The 23,237-nt window shown below is 46.0% G+C and overlaps 7 protein-coding genes across 8 annotated transcripts; 2 read left to right on the forward strand and 5 right to left on the reverse strand.

The window, feature by feature from the left end:
- Positions 1-141: 141 nt before the first annotated feature.
- Positions 142-833, reverse strand: LOC131592380 (histone H2B 7). The gene has a single exon (XM_058863851.1). The coding sequence runs from the start codon at positions 597-599 to the stop codon at positions 186-188; it is 414 nt and encodes a 137-aa protein (XP_058719834.1). The 5' UTR covers positions 600-833; the 3' UTR covers positions 142-185.
- A 52-nt stretch (positions 834-885) lies between these two features.
- LOC131592392 (histone H4) lies at positions 886-1,342 on the reverse strand. Its single transcript, XM_058863866.1, has one exon. The coding sequence runs from the start codon at positions 1,338-1,340 to the stop codon at positions 1,029-1,031; it is 312 nt and encodes a 103-aa protein (XP_058719849.1). The 5' UTR covers positions 1,341-1,342; the 3' UTR covers positions 886-1,028.
- LOC131592379 (splicing factor 3B subunit 4-like) lies at positions 1,342-2,006 on the forward strand. Its single transcript, XM_058863850.1, has 2 exons — positions 1,342-1,772; positions 1,932-2,006. Exons 1-2 carry the CDS (start codon positions 1,342-1,344, stop codon positions 1,939-1,941), a joined length of 441 nt encoding a protein of 146 aa, XP_058719833.1. The 3' UTR covers positions 1,942-2,006.
- A 3,220-nt stretch (positions 2,007-5,226) lies between these two features.
- LOC131591593 (histone H2B 1/2/3/4/6) lies at positions 5,227-5,724 on the forward strand. Its single transcript, XM_058862432.1, has one exon. The coding sequence runs from the start codon at positions 5,251-5,253 to the stop codon at positions 5,629-5,631; it is 381 nt and encodes a 126-aa protein (XP_058718415.1). The 5' UTR covers positions 5,227-5,250; the 3' UTR covers positions 5,632-5,724.
- A 1,061-nt stretch (positions 5,725-6,785) lies between these two features.
- LOC131591590 (histone H1) lies at positions 6,786-8,767 on the reverse strand. Its single transcript, XM_058862430.1, has one exon. The coding sequence runs from the start codon at positions 7,645-7,647 to the stop codon at positions 6,991-6,993; it is 657 nt and encodes a 218-aa protein (XP_058718413.1). The 5' UTR covers positions 7,648-8,767; the 3' UTR covers positions 6,786-6,990.
- A 1,022-nt stretch (positions 8,768-9,789) lies between these two features.
- Positions 9,790-10,256, reverse strand: LOC131591592 (histone H2A). The gene has a single exon (XM_058862431.1). The coding sequence runs from the start codon at positions 10,192-10,194 to the stop codon at positions 9,805-9,807; it is 390 nt and encodes a 129-aa protein (XP_058718414.1). The 5' UTR covers positions 10,195-10,256; the 3' UTR covers positions 9,790-9,804.
- Positions 10,257-11,626: 1,370 nt separating this feature from the next.
- Positions 11,627-22,853, reverse strand: LOC131591589 (WW domain-binding protein 11). 2 transcript variants are annotated; one of them, XM_058862428.1, is made up of 12 exons: positions 22,726-22,853; positions 21,596-21,713; positions 20,730-20,761; positions 20,014-20,107; positions 19,422-19,618; positions 18,435-18,568; positions 16,933-17,132; positions 15,936-16,130; positions 15,315-15,416; positions 14,125-14,439; positions 13,380-13,562; positions 11,627-12,726 (listed from the first exon to the last, which is right to left on the reverse strand). In XM_058862428.1, the coding sequence occupies exons 2-12, from the start codon at positions 21,657-21,659 to the stop codon at positions 12,293-12,295; spliced, it is 1,950 nt and encodes a 649-aa protein (XP_058718411.1). In that variant the 5' UTR covers positions 21,660-21,713; positions 22,726-22,853; the 3' UTR covers positions 11,627-12,292. The 2 variants fall into 2 exon arrangements, with proteins under 2 accessions (XP_058718411.1, XP_058718412.1); XM_058862429.1 differs by lacking the exon at positions 22,726-22,853 and adding an exon at positions 22,567-22,711.
- Positions 22,854-23,237: the final 384 nt, after the last annotated feature.

Raw genomic sequence — 23,237 nt, forward strand, 5'->3', positions numbered from 1 at the left:
AGTAATGCAGAGAACAAGTAACCTCGACTTGCTTCATGTTTTGTACCTTGAACGAGGTACTTAATTTTTCTTGTATTATGTAATCTACATGATAAAAACTCATACCGTATTTGCAATCACAGCTCTTATTATGAACGTGTGGTGGCTCTTAAAAGAGCCGTTTGGTTTTTAATTTTAATATCCTTTTACTTGGAGCTGGTGTACTTGGTGACAGCCTTGGTGCCCTCGGACACGGCGTGCTTGGCCAGCTCGCCGGGCAGCAGCAGCCGCACGGCCGTCTGGATCTCCCGCGACGTGATGGTGGAGCGCTTGTTGTAGTGCGCCAGGCGCGACGCCTCGCCGGCGATGCGCTCGAAGATGTCGTTGACGAAGGAGTTCATGATGCCCATGGCCTTGGACGAGATGCCCGTGTCGGGGTGCACCTGCTTCAGCACCTTATACACGTAGATCGAGTAGCTCTCTTTCCTTGCTCTCTTGCGCTTCTTATCACCTTTCTTCTGAGTCTTAGTGACAGCCTTCTTGGAGCCCTTCTTCGGTGCTGGAGCAGATTTCGCCGGCTCAGGCATCCTTAACGTTGTGCTTCCGTGGCACAACAACATCGAAAATGGCGCCTACCCCCTCTATTTATAATGGTGTTATGCAAATGAGAGGATTATAACTGTTCCATTCCTATTGGAGTAAAAAGTATAACGTCATTTCAGGCACTCCCGTCCAATCACCGCCAGAGCTAAAGCCCTGCATTTACACAATCCCTAGTCAGGCTTCTGGATCTAAGAACATAGAAATGCAGTGCGCCATGCGACCTGCACTGGGTTGACATTCACTGGTGCCATCTAGTTACTCAGTCTTACTGTTATTTGTAGTCTTATAAGTTATTACCCCCTTAGCACTTCAACTGTTTTTTGTATGTTCCGAAAACCTAATAACAGACACAGATAAGCCAGTAATAAACAGCTCTTATTGTGAGATTTGTGGGTGGCTCTGAAAAGAGCCTTGGTGTTTTCAGACAGTATGAGCTTCAATGGAGTTTAGCCGCCGAAGCCGTACAGAGTGCGGCCCTGGCGCTTGAGGGCGTACACCACGTCCATGGCGGTCACCGTCTTCCTCTTGGCGTGCTCCGTGTAGGTGACGGCGTCGCGGATCACGTTCTCCAGGAACACCTTCAGCACGCCGCGCGTCTCCTCGTAGATCAGCCCCGAGATGCGCTTGACGCCGCCGCGCCGAGCCAGGCGGCGGATGGCCGGCTTGGTGATGCCTTGGATGTTATCGCGGAGCACCTTGCGGTGCCGCTTAGCACCGCCCTTGCCGAGCCCCTTGCCGCCCTTACCCCTGCCAGACATGATGCCGCTACAATCGAGCACTGCTCAGTATCGCTTCTCTCCCCCTGCTCCTCCCTTTATTGCCGTGGGTCCGACCTGGTTGAGGACTGCGCCGGGGCGGGCTCTGCGCGCGCCCTTCCCCCCGCGGGCCGCCGCTTTCCCGCCCTCTCTCCCCGCGGGGCCGCGCGCGCTCCCGGCTCGCGCCCGGCCCCGCCCCCGGGAGCCCAAAGGCGGCCGGGCCCGGAGCGGCTCCCGGCGGAGTCACCCCGGGCCCGCCGCGCTCCGCCCGCCCGAGGAGCTCTCGCTGCCCGCAGGGAGCCGAGCGGGGCCCGCCGGCCGCGGGACTGCGGCAAAAATCGGCCCGTGGCGGCGGCGGGGCCCGGAGAGCCGCGCCCCAACAAAGGGCCCGGTCAGGCGTGGGGGAAGAGAGCGGTTCGTGCTCCCCCTGCTACGGTAAATGCACCCTTTTCTACCGAAGGGTGAGAAAGGGGGGTAATGGGCTCCGATTTTTTTCCTTTTATTCCCTGTGAGGGCAGCACTTAAAATTCTTGCCATGGGGAAATTCTTTTGCGTGTCCCATGTCTTTGACGATAATCACGCAGCTTTGTTTAGGACCATGTGATGAGACTGATGTGTTGATAAAGGAGCTGATTTACGTGTCTTGATGCTCAACCTATGACAAAAACCTGTAACACTTCATGTGCTGTTAAAACGTGGTATGTAAAAAGTGGTTTGGTCATTTTCATGGTCTCATTCTTTATTAATAGCTGTTGAACTATTCCTTTCACTGTTTTGGTTTTTTTTTTTTTCCTTACTATTACTTTTTGATCACAAACAAGCATTTTTTATTTACTGTAGTTCTACAGCTGCATTCATTTTAATGAGTTCCATCATTTTAATTAACTTTTGTAGCTTCAAGCGTCCATATATTCAGTCGGGTTTTTTTTGAAAAATGATTGACTTCCTCCCCTCGTTTATTCTTTTCTTTCACCTTGGTCTTTTTTAGTACGCTTATTTTTTGCTGTCGAAATATGACATATTGTTAAGGGTTAGGTGTCCTTCCTTTAGCTCTGGCTTGCCTGTGGAATTTTTACCCATTAGTTGCGGGGGGGGGGGGGGGGGGGGGAACCTGACTGCGGGTATTTGGTGGGTGCTTGAGAAACACAAAGAGATCGGCTGGGCCCAGGGAGGAGGGGGAGCAGGAAAAAAGGGAGTGCAGGGACAGTTTTGCTGGCTTCTTCAGCTTCAGAGAAGAACATTTTTTGCTGAAGCTGTTGCTGCAGGGAGAAGGGAATTTCGCCATCACCCAGACGGAATTGCTGCTTCTCCTTCTTCCCTCTTTGTTGGTGGCCTCGCAACCCCTGTCCTGCTGGGACGTGTGGCAGTGCCAGGCACCGCTGTGGAGCTGCTGATACACCTCAGCCGCTAGCCCAGGATCTCTGCTCATTCCTGCTGTTCCAGCTGAGTGTTCCTCGGAGCCCTGCAGGAGCACCGGGACTTACTGCCCAAGGGGGTTTGTGAAACAAAGCCTCTCCTCCATCCCCTCCTGTCTCAGCCGAAAAGGCTGTCACAGGGTCCCTGGTTCTGCTTTCTTGTTAATGTTGTAGTTATTGTTGTTTGTTTGCCTGGTTATACTAGTAAAGAATTGTTATTCCTATCCCCAGATCTCTGCCTGAAAGCCCTTTGATTTCAAAATCGTGGTAATTCGTAGGGAGAGGGCCTACATTTTCATTCCAAGGCAGGCTCCTGCCCTCCCTAGCAGACACCTGTTTTCCAAAACCAAGACGCATATATATTTAGTATTTCTCCAAGGAGTTAAAGGGTCTTCAGCTGATAACAACACTCAACAATTTACAAAACTAGAAAACTTGCAGCTACAGGTGACAAAGTATGGAGCAAATCCTACAATTATGCTTAAAATTTCAGTCTCAAATTATGCCTTAAGTTTTAGTTTTCATATTTTCAAGATTCTGAACTGCACTGATATATAACTCTGAACTCCATATAAAATGTTAGCAAGTTCTCTTCACAGGGGAGTTAGACAAAACAATCCTTTTCCAGCCTGAGAACCAAGGACACTGTTCCAGCTTCAGGCCCAGTGAGTACAAACAACAGTGAATTGAGGAGAGCAATCTGGGAGGATGGGATTTCATAACCTGAAGCTGTAACTGGACAATTAACCCAAATATGTAAATGGAAGAAAACTTATAAAAGTGTGAAATCTCATGTCTCAGGGACCATCTTGGGTCCATCTTGGGTGTAGCCCTGGCCAGGCTCTTATATTGGCCAAGGTTTATCCTTTAAAGGCCCTTTAATAAATGCCTACTTTATTCCTTTAATTCAGTCCAGCTTCTGTTGCAGGGAGCCTCTCTAGGCATCACAAGAGCTAAAACATCTACAGTATCTACAGTATCTACCCGCAGCCTTGCAACCCAGCTTCTCAAATGTGATTCTAAGGTTCATACACTTAATTTCCCAAAAAATCCCAACCACAGATGGGACACAGATGTGTCTTAACATCAGTAAATTTGTGATTTACCCTATTGCTATATGCTGTCTCCTCTTGATTGCCAAGTTGTTCTTTAACTTTACCTGGGACTTCTTGGTTCTTTTCTCTGTGTTCCCCATAGAAAATTACACCATAGAAAATGAAATCATGTTCAGAAACGAATCTAAATCTCCAACATATATCTCTGTTCTGGATGAGAGGCCGCAGGGCTGTGGAGAGAGGGCAGATATGAAAACAGAGCAGCAGGATACCTGAGGTAGCATTAAGCTGCTCTTTTCAAACACTGCTTTGCCTCCACGGTTTAGGAGAAATGCACAGCACCTTCAAGCAAGCCTCTCTCACTGGGAAAGAAAAACATCCCACCCTTTCTCAGTCTGCTTCCCTTCAGACACCATTATTTTGCACACAGGCTGGAGATCTTTGGGGATCTATCCTGCTCAGCAAAGGAGAGCAGAAAAAGAGCAGAAGCAAGACCAGCTTGCTAAGATCTCTTTTTTCACTTGTGCCAGATAGGTGGCATGGGCCTATACAAGAAACGTTTCTCCTCTGATACCAGGTAATTCCAATCTTTGAATAACCCTTGAAGTTTTCAAAAGGAAAAAGCATCATTTCTTCTTGTAGGATGAACTGATACTAACAAGAAAACAGCTTGATTTTCTGGTTAATGATAATTTCAAACTGCAGAACAAAATTCACATTTCATTTTTAGGGTTATCATGGTTTTGACTTAAACACATACTTACAATATTTATTGCATCTTAGGAGAAATCAAATCATTTCATATTACAAATTAATTCACAGCTTCCATCTCATTTAAATTGATGAAAAACAAGGAATGCTCTATGGGCCAAGAGGTTCAATTCTAAACATGATTAACAGTGTTTGTATTCCAGACTCTCTGTATCTTTTCTGGATGTATCTTTTTCTCTTTTACATTTATCTTGTGGCTGTTACAAATGCAGAGTACTGTACGAAGCATGCAGGTATGCTCCTTCTTGTAGAAAAAAAGAGAAAAAAAGAGTAGCAGATGCCCTCACAAGTTGTTTGTTTCTGGTTTTGAGGTTTTTTTCCCTTAGAAATGCCCATAAGTACATTTTGTTGTTCCAAACCCTGCGGCTGCTGCGGGGCTGGGCGCTCCGGGCTGACCCCGCGCCGGACTCGGCCGCTCGGGCTCCGAACGCTGGGATTAAAAGAGCTCGTCCTGATTGGCTGATAGCCTTCGACTCATCGACCAATCCTAGCGTGGGCTTTGAAAAGGACCAATAGCAAAGCTCTCCGTGCGCTGGATGACGTCACTACGACTGTCGTCCAATGGAAGCGCTGATTTCTGATACCAGTGATTTGCATAAAGTCCCTATAAATAGGGGAGTAATCGCATTAGCCGGCACTCCGCTGCGAGCGAGCAGTCAGCGCAGTGCAGCCATGCCCGAGCCGGCCAAGTCCGCCCCCGCGCCTAAGAAAGGCTCCAAGAAGGCGGTGACCAAGACGCAGAAGAAAGGCGACAAGAAGCGCAAGAAGAGCCGCAAGGAGAGCTACTCGATCTACGTGTACAAGGTGCTGAAGCAGGTGCACCCCGACACGGGCATCTCGTCCAAGGCCATGGGCATCATGAACTCCTTCGTCAACGACATCTTCGAGCGCATCGCCGGCGAGGCGTCGCGCCTGGCGCACTACAACAAGCGCTCCACCATCACGTCGCGGGAGATCCAGACGGCCGTGCGGCTGCTGCTGCCCGGCGAGCTGGCCAAGCACGCCGTGTCCGAGGGCACCAAGGCTGTCACCAAGTACACCAGCTCCAAGTAGGGCGTCTCGGACCGTCACTCTCAACCCAAAGGCTCTTTTAAGAGCCACCACATTTTTCAATTAAAAGGGCTGAATCTCAGTGTTTTCAGTGGGGGAGGTATGTAAATAGTTTAACCCATTTGCACGTTAATAAAGTCTTTTGTAGCAAGTTTCAGTGTAGCTATTAAACCAGCTAACCTTGCATGTGCGCGGTATATCAACCTGCTCAAATCCTGTAATCTGGTTTAATCTTAAAAGGGACTTGAAAGCGGCAGCAACTTGTCCCATTGCAAATCCCGTGGGCAAGGTAAAAGTGTTTCAATTTTCTCAGGGTTAAATTCCTTTTTTTTGGAAGACCTAGCATTCACTTGCAGTGCACTACAGCAGTAAAATAAAAGGGTTTTTTTTCTGTCTTGGTTTAATTTTTGCGGCGGCCTTGTATGTTTTCTGTTTTTTTTTTTTTTTACATTACTCACATGTACCCAAACCTACCACGTTCCCCTTATCAATGCTGGTTGTTATCATTCACGTACGTTTCCGGACTCGATTAGGTTACAGGAAAAGATTTGCTTAACACGCAGGGGTTTTGGGCTTAAAACACCACTGTCACAAAGTTAAAGAAGGGAGCCATCAGTGACTTACACTGGAAGGTTTACCGGGAGCCGGGGAGAACCGGAGAGTGGGGCCGCAGCTCTTCCTGCACCGCCGCGCCACTGCGGGAGCGGAGCCGCGCAGCAGCCGCCGCCGGACAGGGCCGTGGCACGGCCCGCACGTTTCCCCATCCCCTCCCCATCCCCTCTCCATTCCCCTCCCCGCCTCCCCCGGCTCCAAGGCCGTGAGCCAGGGGAGGGAGGGGGTGAGGGAGGGAGGGCCGATGGGTGCCGCGCGTTCCCGGCGGGCCAGCGCTCGCTCCCCGGACGGGCCGGGCCGGAGGAGCGGGGGGGTCACCGCCCTGCAGGGCGGGGCCTGGCGGGAGGCGGCGCGGGCCCAATCACGGCCCAAGGCGGCACTTTTTAAACTCCCCCGGGCACCGGAGCCAAGGGCGCTCGCCGGGCCGCCCACGCCGCCTCTTCTCGCTCTAGTCCGTGAGCAGGGGGCGGGGCGGGCGCAGCTGTTATCGCAGGGATCCCAAATTGCACGTAGCCACAAGTTTCCTTTTAAAGGAAGCCCCGATCTCCCACGCGGGCGTTACCGAACGCTCGCGTACCCAAAAATCTGAACTTTATTAACACCGTGTAAACTCCCCTACCGAAATCGCTTAAGTGATTTGGGCTGAGTACAACCGTAGTGTTTCAGCTCTTTTTGAGAGCAAGTGGGTGGCTCTTAAAAGAGCCTTTGGGTTTATTTAAATGAGTAGACTCTCAATTTCTCTCGGTCATCTTACTTCTTTTTGGGCGCCGCCTTCTTTGCCTTGGCCGCTTTGGGTTTGGCCGCCTTGGGCTTGGCTGCCTTGGGCTTCACCGCCTTCGCCTTAGCCGGGCTCTTCGCTGCCTTCTTGGGGCGGCCTGCCTTTGCGGCTTTCTTGGGGCTCTTGGCCGCTTTCTTGGCAGCTGCAGCCGCCGGCTTCTTCGCCTTCTTGGGGCTCTTCTTCACCGCCGCCGCCTTCTTGGGCTTCTTGGCAGCGCTGGCGGGCTTCTTAGCCGCCGGCTTCTTGGGCTTGGCCGCCGGCTTTTTCTTCGTTGCTTTTTCTTTTGTCTCGCCGGGCTTCTTGTTCAGCTTGAAAGAGCCGGAGGCGCCGGTGCCCTTGGTCTGCACCAGGGTGCCCTTGCTGACGAGGCTCTTGAGCCCCAGCTTGATGCGGCTGTTGTTCTTCTCCACATCGTAGCCGCCGGCGGCCAGCGCCTTCTTGAGCGCGGCGAGGGAGAGCCCCTTGCGCTCCTTGGAGGCGGACACGGCCTTGGTGATGAGCTCGGTGACGCTGGGCCCCGCGGGCTTGCGGGCTTTGGAGCCGCTCGCCGCCTTCTTCGGCTTCTTGGCGGCGGCCTTGGCGCCGGGAGCAGAGACTGCGGGAGCGGCAACAGGCGCGGTCTCCGACATTGTGTCGGCCTTCGTCCACGATCCAGGGAAATCACTGGGCCTGGAGCAAGTCGGCCGCCTCGTATTTATAGAGCGGAGCCGCGCGGTGATTGGTGCTTTGCAGAGCCCGCCCCGCTGCACGGCAGAAAGGTCCCTTCTCGCCGCTCATTTTGTGTTTCTTAGGAGCCAAAAACGGCTGTTTTTATCAGAATTTCCGCCACCGACCCCCCCCCGGTTCGCAGCGGCGTGGAAAAGAAAGACTCTTGTTCCCCTCGGCCAAGTTTCCTTTCGAAGAGGCAACGGGTGAGCTAAAAAAGAGGCGATAAACACCGAGTCCTGGACCTGAACAGACCTCGGGAGACAGAAACTTTTGTTTTTCCTTCTAAATAAAAACCGCGATGTGGGGAACTAGATTTCCAGAGTAATTAATTAATATTCTTTAAAGGGTCTTCTCTTAATCTGAGCTGAAAATCGTGGATTTAAATTGATATTTTAGTCGCAATTTGATTTCAAAGAGGAGGAAGTAACACAGGCTCATCTCGAGCACTGCATATGGATTGGAAATTAGCTCCTTTGTCCAAAATCCTTTACCTCTTTCAAAATAATTGAGATATATTAAATTAGTGCGTTATCTGGCAAAGCGAGGAGCAGGTTAAAGTCCTGCGAAGGGCTTTTTGTCCCACCAAAGGAGGTGACTTTTTACAGCCTTAGCAGTTTGTGCTGTGTTGCTCAGTGTACACAAAGCAGACATGGTTCCCTCGTCCTCTGCTACAGAAATACTTCCTTAATAAATAAAGTGACATAAAATCACGGCCAGTTTTTGTTAATAATGATAACTAGTGTCCTATCGTTTGATAATATATCAGGTTTTTTATTTTGATACAGCTGGATTGACAAAAATCTGAGTCATCATTGTCTAAGGAGACACTGCTGCAGCTGATTTTCCCACTACCTGAACATAATAAAACCTGCTCAAGTGATCATTTAGGTTTCCTCTTTCACAGCAGTTTCCTAAATATTCAGTTTTCTTACTGTCCAGCCACAGTAAGATTGATCCCTACATTGGAATTAATACTAAAAATGGCATGTCTTGATGTATCTGCTACACTGAAACAACTGGCTGCTAAGCGAGAGGGGGACAGTCTTCAGATGCATTTTTCCAAGACCAAGCTTGAATTAAAAACAAATGTAGATTGTTTTTCAGAGTACAAAGATTTAAAAGTATTCTCTGATATGTTCATTAATGCCTACAACTCACTATTTTGAAGAAGGCCTGTAAACACCTTTTTACCCCTTGCTGTTGTAACTGCTGGTGATAGTAAAATTCTGGACAATGTTATGACTCAAGTTATTTATGTTTTCAAATTGTTAAAATATGTTTTTTTACCAATAATAGCAGGTTTTCTGTTTCAACATATTTATGGTTTATACTTAGCATGCGTGTGAGACAGACTCAAAACTGGCAACAGTCCTTTTCACCTCAGATTGCCTGTGCATTCTGATGAACAATTATTCCCAAACTCCTTCAGATTTGAGGCAGAAAATTAGTTCAGCAGCTCCAAGATTTTTAATACAAAGAATTAGTAACCAGAATGCATTTTAATGCATACAACAACAAAAAAAAGCCAAACCAACAAAACAAAGAAACAAAACAGAACACCTCCAACAATATCTGTAAGTCTGGTAGATGTTTAGAGGGGGCAGGGTTGTTTTTAAAGACATCAGGGAATTACCTGAACTTCACATAGGAGCGAGCTGAAAAAGGGGAGGCATGATGGGGCTGTGGGCTCTTTCCTACAGTCTTATGAAACTTTCTTTCTCGCCCCCACTAGCACAAAGTGATTTATATCACATTAAATAAATCGTGTTTATTTTAATAGGCGTATGTCATCTACGTCTTGCTATACACAGTGCGTTTTTCAAAATTTTAATTGGAGAACTAAAATACAAAGCATTTTGGGTGGTTTGGTTTTGGATTTTTTTCAACAGGTAAGGTAAAAGATTTGGGGTGTTTGGGGAGAGGGATTGTTCGTTTTACTTTCTATTTTGGATTTTTAAGAAACGGTAGGGGGTTTTAATTTTTTCTAGGATATACAGCTCCTTTTATGAGGAAGTGGGTGGCTCTGAAAAGAGCCTTTGGGTTACTTTTTGAGGCGGGGACGCCCCTCGGATTTTTTTTCACTTGCTTTTCGCCTTGTGGCTGTCGGTCTTCTTGGGAAGCAGCACGGCCTGGATGTTGGGCAGCACGCCGCCCTGCGCGATGGTCACCTTGCCCAGCAGCTTGTTGAGCTCCTCGTCGTTGCGGATGGCGAGCTGCAGGTGGCGGGGGATGATGCGCGTCTTCTTGTTGTCGCGGGCCGCGTTGCCCGCCAGCTCCAGGATCTCGGCCGTCAGGTACTCCAGCACGGCCGCCAGGTACACCGGGGCGCCGGCGCCCACGCGCTCCGCGTAGTTGCCCTTGCGCAGCAGCCGGTGCACGCGGCCCACGGGGAACTGCAGCCCGGCCCGCGACGAGCGCGACTTGGCCTTGGCGCGCGCCTTCCCGCCCTGCTTCCCGCGCCCGGACATCGCTGCCGACGCTGCCGCTCCGCCGCCGCCCGAGCTGACGCTGTCACGTGTCCCTGCGCCCCGCGCGCGGCCGCTTTTATAGCCCCTGCGCGCGCCCCCTGGCTCTCTGATTGGCTGCGGCGCGCTCCGGCTCGCTCCGACCAATGGCGGCGCGGATCCAAATCCGACCAATGGGAGCCGGCGGTCGCCGCTCCCGCGGAGCCGCCCCCGCTGCCGGCCCCGGCCCCGCTCGGAGCCCGCCCCGCGCCGGGAGCAAGGCCGGCCCCGGGAAACGCCTCCCTGCCCGCCCCCGGGGAGCGGAGGAGCGCAGCTGCCTCCCCGGAAGCTGGGAAACACCCGCTAAATGCCATCGCTGCCGGCTTAGAAATAATTCCGTATTTTAAACCTCAGAAATGGTATTACAGCGATACTTTAAAAAGTATCATGCTGCTATGATAAAAGAGAAGCTTTACTTTCAGTAGGAGCATTTACACCTCACTACTACTGATGTGTGTAGAAACTAGGCAGGAACACCTAATACGAGACGTTTCTCTGGTTCTAGAGACAAACTACTCCAGTATTGCTATAATCAAACCCGTAACTAGTGTTTACAAGCTGAATTATGTCTCCTGGCTGATCTTCTCAACTTTTGTAAACATAACTGATGTCGTCTGATAACTTCTACAATAGAAGTTGCTTAATAAAGAACTTAAGTGTTTCAAGAATTGTGTAAAGTTACATCACACAATATGCATTAGGTCGGCGGGGAATATGCACTAGTGGGTGGGTTCGTGTAAATTTTACATTAACTGATTAGTATAGAGTATTATATATATATATATACATGTATCTGATATACTTCTGTGCAAACCTTTTTGATTGTGCTCAGAATTTGTGGAAACAGATTCAAAGTTTTCAAGTGTAAGTTTAGTTAGTTAGCAACTTTTTCTCCTTATAGCAAATTTAACCTCAAAACACAGTGCATTTAGCTAAGCCTGAAACTTACAATCCAACTAAATGTATTCTTTGAGGTATCTGCTAGTCTGGTATCTTAATATTATTAGCCACAAGTAAAATTATCTGCCAGTCAATCTTTTGACGTTAAAATTGAGTACTAATTTTTACTTAAGGTAGCCTGTCCATGATGCACCCAGTGGTTATCTGAGGCTTGATATGAAGCAAACCTCCCAATCAAGAGTATATAAATTGTTCTGTAATTAGTAGTATTTCAGGACTTATGCTTTGACTAGCTATCAATAAAGGTTAAAAGGGATAAAAACAAGAATACAGCAGAAGTTTAGTGGGGAAAAGTAAGGATATATTACTTACAACGTGATTATCGCTTTACTTTTCCGAGGTTCTGAATGCCTCTATCGCCTCTCAAGGTGAGCAAAGAACCCTCCCCGCTCTCCACCTGCCTGCTAGTTTTACACAAATCACAGGGAAAGCAGCATTTTGATACACTGAACGTTTATTGTCTTTCACAAGACAAAATGAAGTTTCCCCAGCCAACAAAAATCCATCAAGATGATCATAAAGGGGATAGGGTGCAAAATTCCAGTGTACAGTATACGCAACAAATTACCTCCCTGACTACCCTGGAAGAAAGATGATTGATCAAGCTCACTGCAACTAAAAAAAACATGATTATAAAATATTTACAGAAAAAAAAACCCCAGCAACAGTACAGAAAATAAAAACCGGACAACCATTTGTGTATGAAATGCTGCTAACACTTTTCTGGCTCCTTAAAAACCTGTTCCACTACCCTCACCAGAGCACTCAGGGTGTGTAAGGACAGGGAATAGTCACCCCTGTTCCCAGAGTATCATTATCTCCCTCCACGGAAGGGGGAGTACTTGAGGGGAGAAGCATCGCCTTCTTTACTGATTTCCTTTCACCAAGTGGACATGGTGGCTCTCAAAGGAGGTCCCAGGCACACCTCAGCTGCAGCGGTCTCTATTCACAGCACACTGGCAAGTTAACCTGCGGGTAGGGAACTATTTCCAGTCATGCCCTTTCCTTTCATTGCTTGCAGGAGGACTTTCCCTTCTTCTCCCTCCACAGTGATGTGATCCGTGTTCAGAGGGGCAGGAAAGCTGACTAGGACTACGACAGGTCACAGGAGACCTTCCATTTCTTTCATGAAGGCTTCATACACATCATCCTTTGTCTGTACAGAGATAGGGGCAGATGATCCAGCCTTAGGGGCAGCTTTGGTTAACGGGAGGGCAGGCTCATCATCTTGTTTTCTCTGGGAGGCAGCGGAAGCCCCTTTATTCTCGCGGCGCACTCGCAAGGCCGTGGGCACAAAGCGCGTGATCTCCGCCTTGGGGTTGGTGATCTGCGGCTTGGCGCTGATGGTGGCCGTGGCTTTCTTCTCGATGGTGGCCGCACTGGTGTCATCCGCCTTGGGCCGCTGAATCAAGCTGGGGGGGGCGCTCAGTACACCAGGATTTGGAATGGGAGCTGGTGGAAAGAGCCCAGGTGGGGCAGGTCCTAAGGGAGGCACCAGAGGTGGCCGTAACATGCCTGGGCGAGGAGGAGGGATCCCTGTAACAAGAAAAGCAAGCATGAGCTGTCTCCACATCTGGGAATTTCAAAATATTTGAGCAAAGAAGTGCACAGGCTCAGAATGTCAAGGACAAAAAGCAAAACGAAACAACCCCCAACAAGATGCAGCAGCACTGGCTTTAAAAAAAAAACAACAGTTTTCAAATCTGCACTAAATGCTGGGTTGAAAATGCTGCTCTCCAGACTCTAAAAGCCACAGGAGTTTGTTTATTGCTCCCTTTTAAATTTAAAGTTATAATCTGAGAATAAAGTTTCTTGACAATCCATCCCATCGGAATTTCAGAGTCATCAGAAATGCCTGACCCGGGCACAAAAAATAAATATTCGGATCTCCAACTCATTTAGTGGAGCATCATTACAGCACCCAGAGTCTGTTCAAAAAGAGTCCAGCAGAGCAGAAGGTAAAACTCTGGAATTCCCTTTTTGAGGACAGATTTCCTGCTACCAAACTATGCACAGCACTTATTTGTTATTGCACAGAATAATGTAACAACACATAGCACAATGCAGCCACAGATAGGAACAAAGACCAATTGGCAGCCAATTACACCTCACTGACTTGATCACCCCAGCCAAGACTGCAAAAACAAAGCAACAAGGGCCTTGGCACTGAAACAAACAGAAGCCCTTACCTGGTGGGGCAGGAGGGGGCAGACGAGGAGGAGGACCACGTGGAGGAGGACCTGGGGGCAGACCTGGTGGGGGGCCTGGGGGAGGACCAGGTGGTCGCCCTGGGGGAGGACCTGGTGGCAGCAGTCGAGGCAAAGGCCCACGCAAGCCTGGTAACCCAGGAGGTCTCAGGAATGGAGGAGCTCCTAAAAGCATTCATGAAACAAAAGAAATTTAATTCACAGTTGAAAATATATCCCAGCAACTATCTCATCAGCTAAGAATAAAGATCTTCAATGAATGAACGCTGTATTGCATACCTGACATATTAAATAGAATTTCCAAAAATCTCAAGCAGAGGCAGCAGTTACACAGCTAAAGCATCTTTATGAAAGTCAAGCATATCATGGAAAAAGGGTTCCTCCCTATATAATTAAGCAGTAACTGATAACAGCTCCTGAGCTGAGGTTTTCAGAATTTAGAAAGATAAAAACCTTTCTCTGTGGCTTTCGATTTTTCCTCCGGCCTAAAAATAAGTACTTTTGCTCTTTTACTCCACTTCATACACTGGCTCTAACAAAGACAGCCATCAGGAAGGCTACAGCTACAGGAGCCTGAGGCCTCAATCAAAAGCAAGGTATAGCAATGATGATGTAGACAGGTTGGGGTAACTGGGTACATATACTCCATCTGCAACACATTCTGCAGCTGCCAAACTCCCAAACTGAGAGCCTGCATCCTTCAAAGCAGAGTAAATCAAGTATTCACCTGGTGGAGGGCCAGGAGGAAGGCCGGTGGGTGGGCCTGGGGGTCTCAGTGGAGGGGCTGGAGGTGGTCCCAGCGGAGGAGGCCCAGGCATGGGAGGTGCCTGTATCTGAGTTGGGGGCACAGCCTGTGCGCTCTGCTGCTGCTGCTGCGCCTGGGAAGTCGCAGTAGAAGACCCAGTCTCTGCAAGTGCTTCCTCACTGAGTTGTTGCTGCTGCTGTTGCTGCGATGTCTCTTCAGACTCGGAGTCCTCCTCCTCCTCCTCCTCTTCTTCTGAGTATTCCTCCACTTCTCTCCCTTCTTCTGGAATTTCCTGACCTGGATATGGAGATACACTTATAAAACCTCTCTACTCATAACATCTTTGTGAACATCAGAGAAAACCAAGTACACAGAATAAAAAGAAGCAAAATACAAACCTTACTTCAAAGGGAAGAAATCTGACCACTTTTTACTGTTAAACATAAAATCAAAACAAATAAAAATAGTAATAGAAAAGATCATTGCATCTTCTAGAGAGAGCTCTGACAATAAGAAGTTATGTGCTCCTCTGGGACCTGAAATTTGTACTGCCAACCCAAACTGCTGCCCTGCCTTGAGGGAGTTTGTGGGGAGATGAGGCAATAGGGGGCTGGGGACAGAGTGGCACAATAAATATAATCCCCATGTCCAAGAAACTGCTGCAGCTTTGAAAGATACTGGAGTTTCTTTTTTAAAAAAACAAAGTTTGTTTTATTAGTAAACTTATCTCAGCAGAAGGGTATTTTTAGGGAGTATAAATCCTTCTAAGTTATATGCTGAGCACATAGACAATGTTACCCTTTCTCTTTCACCAAGAGATTCGTATTTCATTTGAACAACTGTTTAAAAGTTAAGCAAGAAAATGTTTCAAAGGAAAAAACAGTAAATTGCTACTCCTAACTTCAACTCTCCTATGCAAAACACACAATTACTTAAACAAAAAAAAATTAAAAAACCTACAAAACTAAAAAAAAAAAAAAAAAAGAAAAAAAGAGCAAAAACCAAACTATAACCCAAAGACCTGACAAGAGCTGATACTTTCACCAGAGCCTCCATTATGACCATCAAATATTTACTCTATAAAATAAGACCTGTGCAAAGTGAGCTGCCCACAGAAACCTTAACTGGAAACCTAATGGCATATCACCACATATTATATCCACCTTACTCACCTGCCATTCGTAACATCATGGCCTGGAGTGGAGTCAGCTCTTTCATGTTCTTTTTCTTTTTTCGTGACTTCCCAGGCATGTCTGCAAACCGAACACTGTGACCTGGGGAAAGCAGGGTACAGATAAGGGTGACAGGAGGTGGGAAGAAAGTAAGAAAAAACAGACAGTTACATCAATACCTGGTATGGATAGCTTATCAGTCTAACAATGATGCTATTTAGATAAGAGGTCTTTCTGATTGTTGGAAGTTTTGCTTACCTAGTACTCTCTACCAACTGGTCTCGCCCAAGAAAATGAGCATATTTTACACTGAGGTTTAATTTTGTAGGGTACCTTACTGATGATGCAATCAGTGCAATGATTATCAATGCAATGATTCAGGTGAAAAATGGCTTGTGGCTATAAGCCAACACATCTCTTAAGAAAACAGGTTTATCTGAAAGTTGTTTCACTTTCCTCTGAGCCTCCTTCTGACCCATTTATTAATAAAAATCCTTTAGCTGGAATTTAGGTGAGTTAGAACATAGTTGACTAAATAAATTAAATACACACCCTTAACTCCATCAAATAGTGTTTTTCTTTTGAAAAATCAACCCCTAGTCTCTCATTTCCCCTTCATACCTGATTTCTTTTCTTCACCACCTTCCCTCTCCTTGTCATTATCGCGATGCAGGAAGTCCTCTCCTTCACTGTCTGCATCTGACCTATCGCTGTCACTGTCATCGCTGCTCTCATCGTGCTTATCTTGATCCATATCCTCAGGGTAACCTTCATCCTCACTAGTGCTGGACATGTCGTCATCATGGCCTCGCTGTCCTGCAGAAAGCAAAGTATTAGGAAATGCAGGAACTCCAAATACAAAATATTCTTTCACACCGGTGTATGTTTACAGTCACAACATTCCCCTTAGCAAAAGCATGGGCAAACTGTCATCCCTTTACTTTTTATCCTTTTTAAAGGATATTTTGGAAAATCTGTGAGATTTCATATTAACCTGGTGATTAATTTGCACAGCAAAAAGTGAAGGCAACTGCTACTGCAACTCATTCATTCATTTCTATTCAGCAATTGCCCACCACTGAAATATTTTGATGCTTTCTGGCATGAAATAAAGCTAATCCATCTAGTCACAAAAGTTTCTAGGGATGATACAACAACTGTATGAACAAGAGGACATATGTTCTCCTAGCAAATGCACACTCAGGGCTGGTTGTGAGTTTTGTAGAGGTTTTGGGTTGGGGGTGTTTATTTGATGGATTTTTTAAACAGAAGATTACTCCCAGAGGGATTAGGTTTTTTAAAGGTTAATATGAACAATGTTTCAGCACTTAAGGGTTCATCCAAAAAAATCTAGTCTGTGAAACCTAGTAAAAAAAAAGTACCTGAGACATGTAATTAAATTTCAGCATTTAAAAATACATCTGGTAGCAATGAATATTATTATGAATATATCTGAATTAGCTCAGAGGAGCAATGACTTACTAAGAATCCTTCAAATAGTGCTAACACTCATATTGCCCAGAGAACACTGTCAAGGGCAAAGTGTATTCACAGCAGTACAATCCATAGTAAAACAGAGTTCAAGGAAAACCCCAGAGAGGAATAGGAAAGCCCTTACCTCCTTCAGAACTGTAAGAAATCTCCTCCTCTCGCCTTCGAGGAGCCACGTCCAAGTTGAAACCCACTTTACGGCCATACATCTGCAGGACCTGAGGTGGGGGTGGCCCTGGTGGAGGCCCAGGGGGCTTCCTGCCTGGAGGTAAACGTGGAACACCAAGCCCCGGAGGAGGAAGCACAGAAATGGACCGAACTGGTGGTCTGGAAATAGGAAATGAGAAATGTAGGAACACAATTAAAGTAAACATGCCTTTAGTAGAATTATTTAGCCTTCTCTCACCTCTGCTTATACAGACTTCTAAAAAGGAACATCAAAAATCCTTCCAAAAAAGAACATTTAAAAAGTATGTATTTGACACAAGGAGTTTACAACCTCATATGGAGATATGACTGCAGAAGATCAGATAAAAGCTCCTCTGTGTCTTGGGTTGCAAAGCAAGATATAACCAAAAGTATGTATTCTATTATCATCTGTTAAAACCAGAAGGGGAAGTGTTCTTTATCTCTTCCATGACCCATCCCTCATAATTCCAAGGGGGATATCTTCTGTTAATGGGCCATTGAGTCACTCACTGCCTGACTGATAAAAGTACATCATCCCATTGTGAGATGCTCCACCCAGCGAGAGGAGGAGGAAAAATACACCCTTCTACACAATCACTGCTTCAACAGAACCACATTTGTCCGCTCCAGGAGGACTGCAGCCATCATTTAATCAGACTGCTATCAAAAGCCTGACCAACAAGGTGTCAGGTTATATTCTGATTCTGTCAGAAGTTGTTGGTTTTTTTTTTTTGTACTACTGCATTTTTATATTTTAATTTTCCTAGTAAAGAACTGTTATTCCTATTCCCATATCTTTGCCTGAGAGCCCCTTGATTTCAAGATTATAATAATTCAGAGGCAGTGGGGGGTTACATTTTTCCATTTCAAGGGAGGTTCCTGCCTTCCTTAGCAGACACCTGTCCTTTCAAACCAAGACACTCTGAAAGCAACTGAAGACAATACTAAAAAAAATCAGCTATTGAATCCTACCACAGAAGAATGAAATAATCACAGGGTTAGTGGAAACAGAAGGCTATTCAGAAAGAAATAGAAAAAAAACTAGCACTAGAATGAAAAAAAAAAAAGCAACAAAATAAAACCAGGCAAACTAGGAGTTTATATGAACTACTCATTTACACCATATGCCAGCAGGACGAAAGAACACACATATGGCCATTTAAGGGGCATTTATGTTCAAAACAGTAGGGCTCTAAGTTTTCCCGACATGAAAAAGAGAAAAACAAGAAGGCATAATGTATAACTCGAAGATATTTAAATAAAAATCTGCAATCGTGGGGAAAGATTAGAAAGGGCTTTGGTTAAAAGAAAGCACAATTCACTTGCACAGAATTCCTGACTTCTACAAGTCAATATTACCTCTGCTTCTATCCCTACCTCCTCTCCTATAATATGAGTGCTTCCTTTTCACTTCCCCTGTAAGTTTCTTTTTCCACTTACCCATAGGCTGATGTCTTCTTGAGGATAGAAGGTGGCTGAGCCCCTGGAAGGGGAATGTCCTGTATGAGGATGTTGGAGGGAGCATGAGGCATATCTGGTAAGGGGATACTTTCCACTTCAACATGCTGAGCATTCTGGAAGGGAGCGGTGGAAAAAAGAGAATGGGTTACTCCCACAGAAGCTACTGCACAAACTCATTACTTTTTAAAGTACAGAACATATGGAACCTGCCTCCATTTGTCAAATGTGTCTGTTCTTAGGGTGTGTTATCTTTCAGCAGTTCATGAAAGAAATTTGGGAAAGTGTCAACAGTAAAAGCTTTCAATGCAAACCAAAGCACATGCACCCATGAAAAGCTTTAGTATTTCAGTCAAAATTCAGTCAGGTTTCCATCTTCTTTTGGACCTTTAGTCTACAAAATGAGGAGGCTGCAGAAAAGTATGGCTGTGCTTTTGTGCTTTTTTTAAGTATTAAAGTCACAGATTGCTGCATGTTCCAAAGGAAAGGAGAAAAAAAAAGGAGAGAAAAAAAAAAATCTTACAGATCCTTGCACTTGCACAGCACTATGTTCTCCAGCACAGTAGGGAGGAATAGTAGAGAAAGATCTTTAAAGGAATTACAAAGGATCCTCATTACTTCCAGCAAGAGAATTAGCAGAAATTCACAGAAGTATCAACTGCACACTCACAGGCTTGCTCTCTCTTTAATACAGAAAACAAAAGGCTGACATTGTTGATTTGCAACACAAATTTCCCTTTCCTCCTTTCATGTTGAATGAGATCAGTGTATCAGACCCAAACTGTGACCTGACAATCACCACTGCCCTCACTGAAAAGCTCTAATTTGAGGTACTAAGCAAATTAATATTTCATATGGGCCACATGATGCTGAACTCATGTAAATCTCGCTTCCTCTGTAATTGTCACACCTTATGAGCAAAGAGAATACCCTACCACAGTTACAAGACTCAAATACAGTAAGCATTACCTTGACAGCATCAAAATACTGGCTGAGCTGTGCTCTCTTCTGCTCATACTCCACTTCCAACTTGCGTAGTTCTTTATAGATGTCAGGATTTTCCTTCTCATAGAGCCGCAAGATACGTTCAAAAGTCTCACGGAGCTTTTTGCGTTTATCCTTCAGCACCTTTTCATTAAGTTGTGGCTGCTGTACCGGGTTAAACTCTGATCCAAAGCAGCAAAAAAAGTGACAAAAAAAATTTGCAAATTACTCTACTGCACAACTATGATGAATTAAACTATTTCAAAGCAAGTTCCAATCCCTGTTTTCAGGAAGTTTTCAGTCCTATGACAATCCCCTCCTTGAACTCTACATCAGCAGCACACACACACACTACTCATTATTCTTATCTATCATCATCTGGGGAAAAAAGTCCTCTTTGATGGCACTACAACACCTCAAATCATAATCAATCCCCAGATATTCACAGAACCCCCCCTTATAATAGGAAAGGAAAAAAAGATTACTCTAGTTCAGTCTCCCCCATTGGCTGTTAAAACTACACTGTGCATCTACATAAACCACTGCCTAAATCCAACACCAGCTACTTCTCACTCACCCATCTCATCCAATTTTTCCATGTCCCGGATAATCTGCTTCGGATCTTTCATCTTCAGTACAGCTGCTCGGACCATCATCCGTTGCTTTTTGTTCTAAGATCAGAGATCAAGCAGATAGAAAAGTTTCACAGCAGAAAGACACAAAACATCTGTTACCCCTTTCTCAGTATTTCCAGTCTGAAGCAAAAAAATCACACCTCAGAATGCCCTGAAAACATTCACCATGGCACAAATGAACAGCAAATGTAGTTAAAACCTCTGGTAACTTTAATTTCACTACCTTGGAAACTGCAAATGCTGCTATCATTCCTTCACTCCAACTAAGACACATACAATCAACACAATAATTAACTGATAAAATACAGTAAAGCACATCAAGTGTGTGAGTCTTGGATGTTTTATTTTTTTGATTTTTTTTTTTTTTTAATTTGGCTTGCTGCTTGCTTCTTTGCTTTGTTGTTTTGGGGCTTTTTAATTACTAAGTATTTCCAGCAATGTTTCAAAAATAATTATAAGTTAAAAACCAGCTGGGGATATGTTTACTCCAAACAGGATTTCCATGGTTTTTTAACCTACATGTTTGGATAGTATTTCCAAAGTCTGTCTTAGGATATTAACCAAAATATCCACAGTCTATTCATGGCCCTTTACAAACACACACGTGATACACAGTATAGGAAATGCCAACTAAATGTTCCCTAATCTCTTTGTTTACCTTCTTTAATTCCCTTTTCCGAGCTTCCTTCCCTAGAAGGAAAAAGAAAAAGAAAATAAAAACTTGAAAGACAAAATCAAATTATCGAAGAACCCTTCCCTCCTCAAGACTAGGGCTGTTTCTCAACAGCTCACTCATTTTACAAAGACTTACTGTAACTCAGCTTCCCAGTGAGAGAGAAATATAGCATGAAATAGATTTCTATTTCTTGTCTTTTATACAGAAAAAAAAAAAAAAGAAAAAAAGAGATACTGCAGTCTTCATGTCTCCAGAAGCAGGGCTTTTTCCATACAAAAAAGAACAGCAGGCAACCAAAGTCATAGTGATAGGTGCAATCATGAAAAGATTGCTGCACAGAAGCTGAAATAGAGTCATCAGACAACACACTTTAAAAATATGTAAGCTTTGAGAATGCCTCTGAAATAAAGCATATCCACTGTGGGAGTCTGGATTTTCTTAATTTGCTAAGCATTGATAACACCTGGCATGTTACCAAAAGTAGAAAAAAAAACAGTAAGACAACTCCCCCATCTAACCAGAGAACCTGCAAAATTTGACATGGTCCTCAAATTCCTGCCTGGGACAGATTAACACTGTCCCAGGAAGCGGCCTACAGTTTATCCAATAGCGAAGTACAAAGGCCTTCCAACACTGATAACCAGTGCAAAAACAAGAGGTTATAATACTTCAGAGGAGCAAAAGCATGAAAGCAAGCAGCCTCAACAGACAAAACTGAGATAACATTATTCAAGTTAGAGAAACTCGGTTCTGATCCACAAATGAGGATCCTGTCTTCAGAGACAGCTTTTTATCTGCTCCTCTAGGCACTCCCCATTCCCACCTGCTCAGCTTTCACGGATACTTACGGGCCTGGTCCGTGGGATTCATAAACTTCCCACTCTTGGTGGATGATGTAGATCTCCGCCCCATTTTGATGTTTTTTCTTCTGCCTCAAAAAACAAAACTTAAAAAAGAGGGAGGGACCTGGAAAAGATGACATGGTTTCAGGTCTTACACACTGGTAGCATGAGGATGCTTGTTTCTATTCTATCAGCAAGTTACTCCCACAAAGAGCTCAAATACCTTAAAGGTCCTCAAACCTGACTAGGAGCTCAGCACCTGTATCAAAATTTCTCTACTCCAACAATGTACTACTGTTTAATTAAGTACCTAATTATTACTACTTTAGTTGATTATAATTTAAACTAACTGATGAGTTCGTTATAATTCACACTACAACTCAAACCAAGAAGCTTTGTGCTTGCACTATGGAGGGGTACAGGGCAGGGAGAAACACATATTCTATTTTTCTAAGAGTGTATCAGAGTTTAGCTTCTCATTCATTCTCATTAGGTGCTCTCCAGTTTTCACCTTTCCCTGTTTCAAATGTTTCCCCACAAATCTCCTCCCTTCCTCAGCACCCACTGTATCAGCAAATGTAGGATTATTCTGAAAAAAAATTATTTCCTGTCTTTACAAATTTCTTCAGCTTACAGATGACCACATAAGTGTTCAAACTACAGCCAGGGATGTTTCTTCTCTCCCTCCCCCTCCAAATCTATTTCCCTGCCAAAACACTTTGGCGGGTTTGGTTTTTAATTTTGCAAGACACTATCGCTTCTTTAGGTGGGGAGCTCACCAAACTGAGGTAGGAATTACATTAACACCTCGTATTTCCCTTATTTCTAATATTTAAAGGCTACAAGAAAAGAGAACAAACTTCCGAAATCTCGGTGTTACATCTTCTAAGGACTCAGACTAAAGAGTTTCAAAGCAACAAGACAACGGCCGAAGGAGAATTAAAAAAAAAAAACAAAAAACATAATAAACCACGCACTAAATTCATTATTCTTTTGGCCACGGGGAAACGGGGTAGAAAGCCCCGCCTCCTACTCCCGCCCGATGGAAGGAAGAAGAAAACGAGGCAGCGCGAACTCTCCTCGCCTTCTCCTCGCCTCTCTTGTCCTGGCAGCCCAGCCCCGCCGCGCCCCCTCACCCCTGGGCCTGGCCGGGCCCGGCTCCCTCCGGCTGCAGCGGCCCCGCTCAGCCCCGCGCCCGCCGCCGCCCCGCCGCCATCTTGCACCGGCACCGAGTGGCGGCGCGGAGCCGCGCTCCGGAAGCGCCGGCCCCAGCTCGATGCTTCCGCCGCCCCTCGCTCCCCCTCGGAGGCTCCGACTCTATGGTTGGGCCCGGGCGGGGCGGCGGGAAGGCGGGATAGAGACGGGAACGGATAGAGAAGATAGAGATGCTAGAGGTGCTAGAGACGATGCAGCAGCGCCCAGGCGGCCCCGGTGGGTTCTGGGAGCGGGTGGGCACAGGCGGTGCGGACGGGGTGCGCCCGTACGGCCAGCGCGGCCTCTGCTCCCTCCCGCTCTCCAGGGGAGATCCCCCCAAGTGCCCCCCGTGCCCTGAAAGAGGCTGGAGCCGAGGGGCATGTGGGAAGGCTCTGGCCATGTGGCATGAATGGAAAGCGCGGCGGGAGCAGGGGCTGCCCACAGCCTGAGGTCT

Source organism: Poecile atricapillus, chromosome W (assembly GCF_030490865.1).
Source record: "Poecile atricapillus isolate bPoeAtr1 chromosome W, bPoeAtr1.hap1, whole genome shotgun sequence".
NCBI lineage: Eukaryota > Metazoa > Chordata > Aves > Passeriformes > Paridae > Poecile > Poecile atricapillus.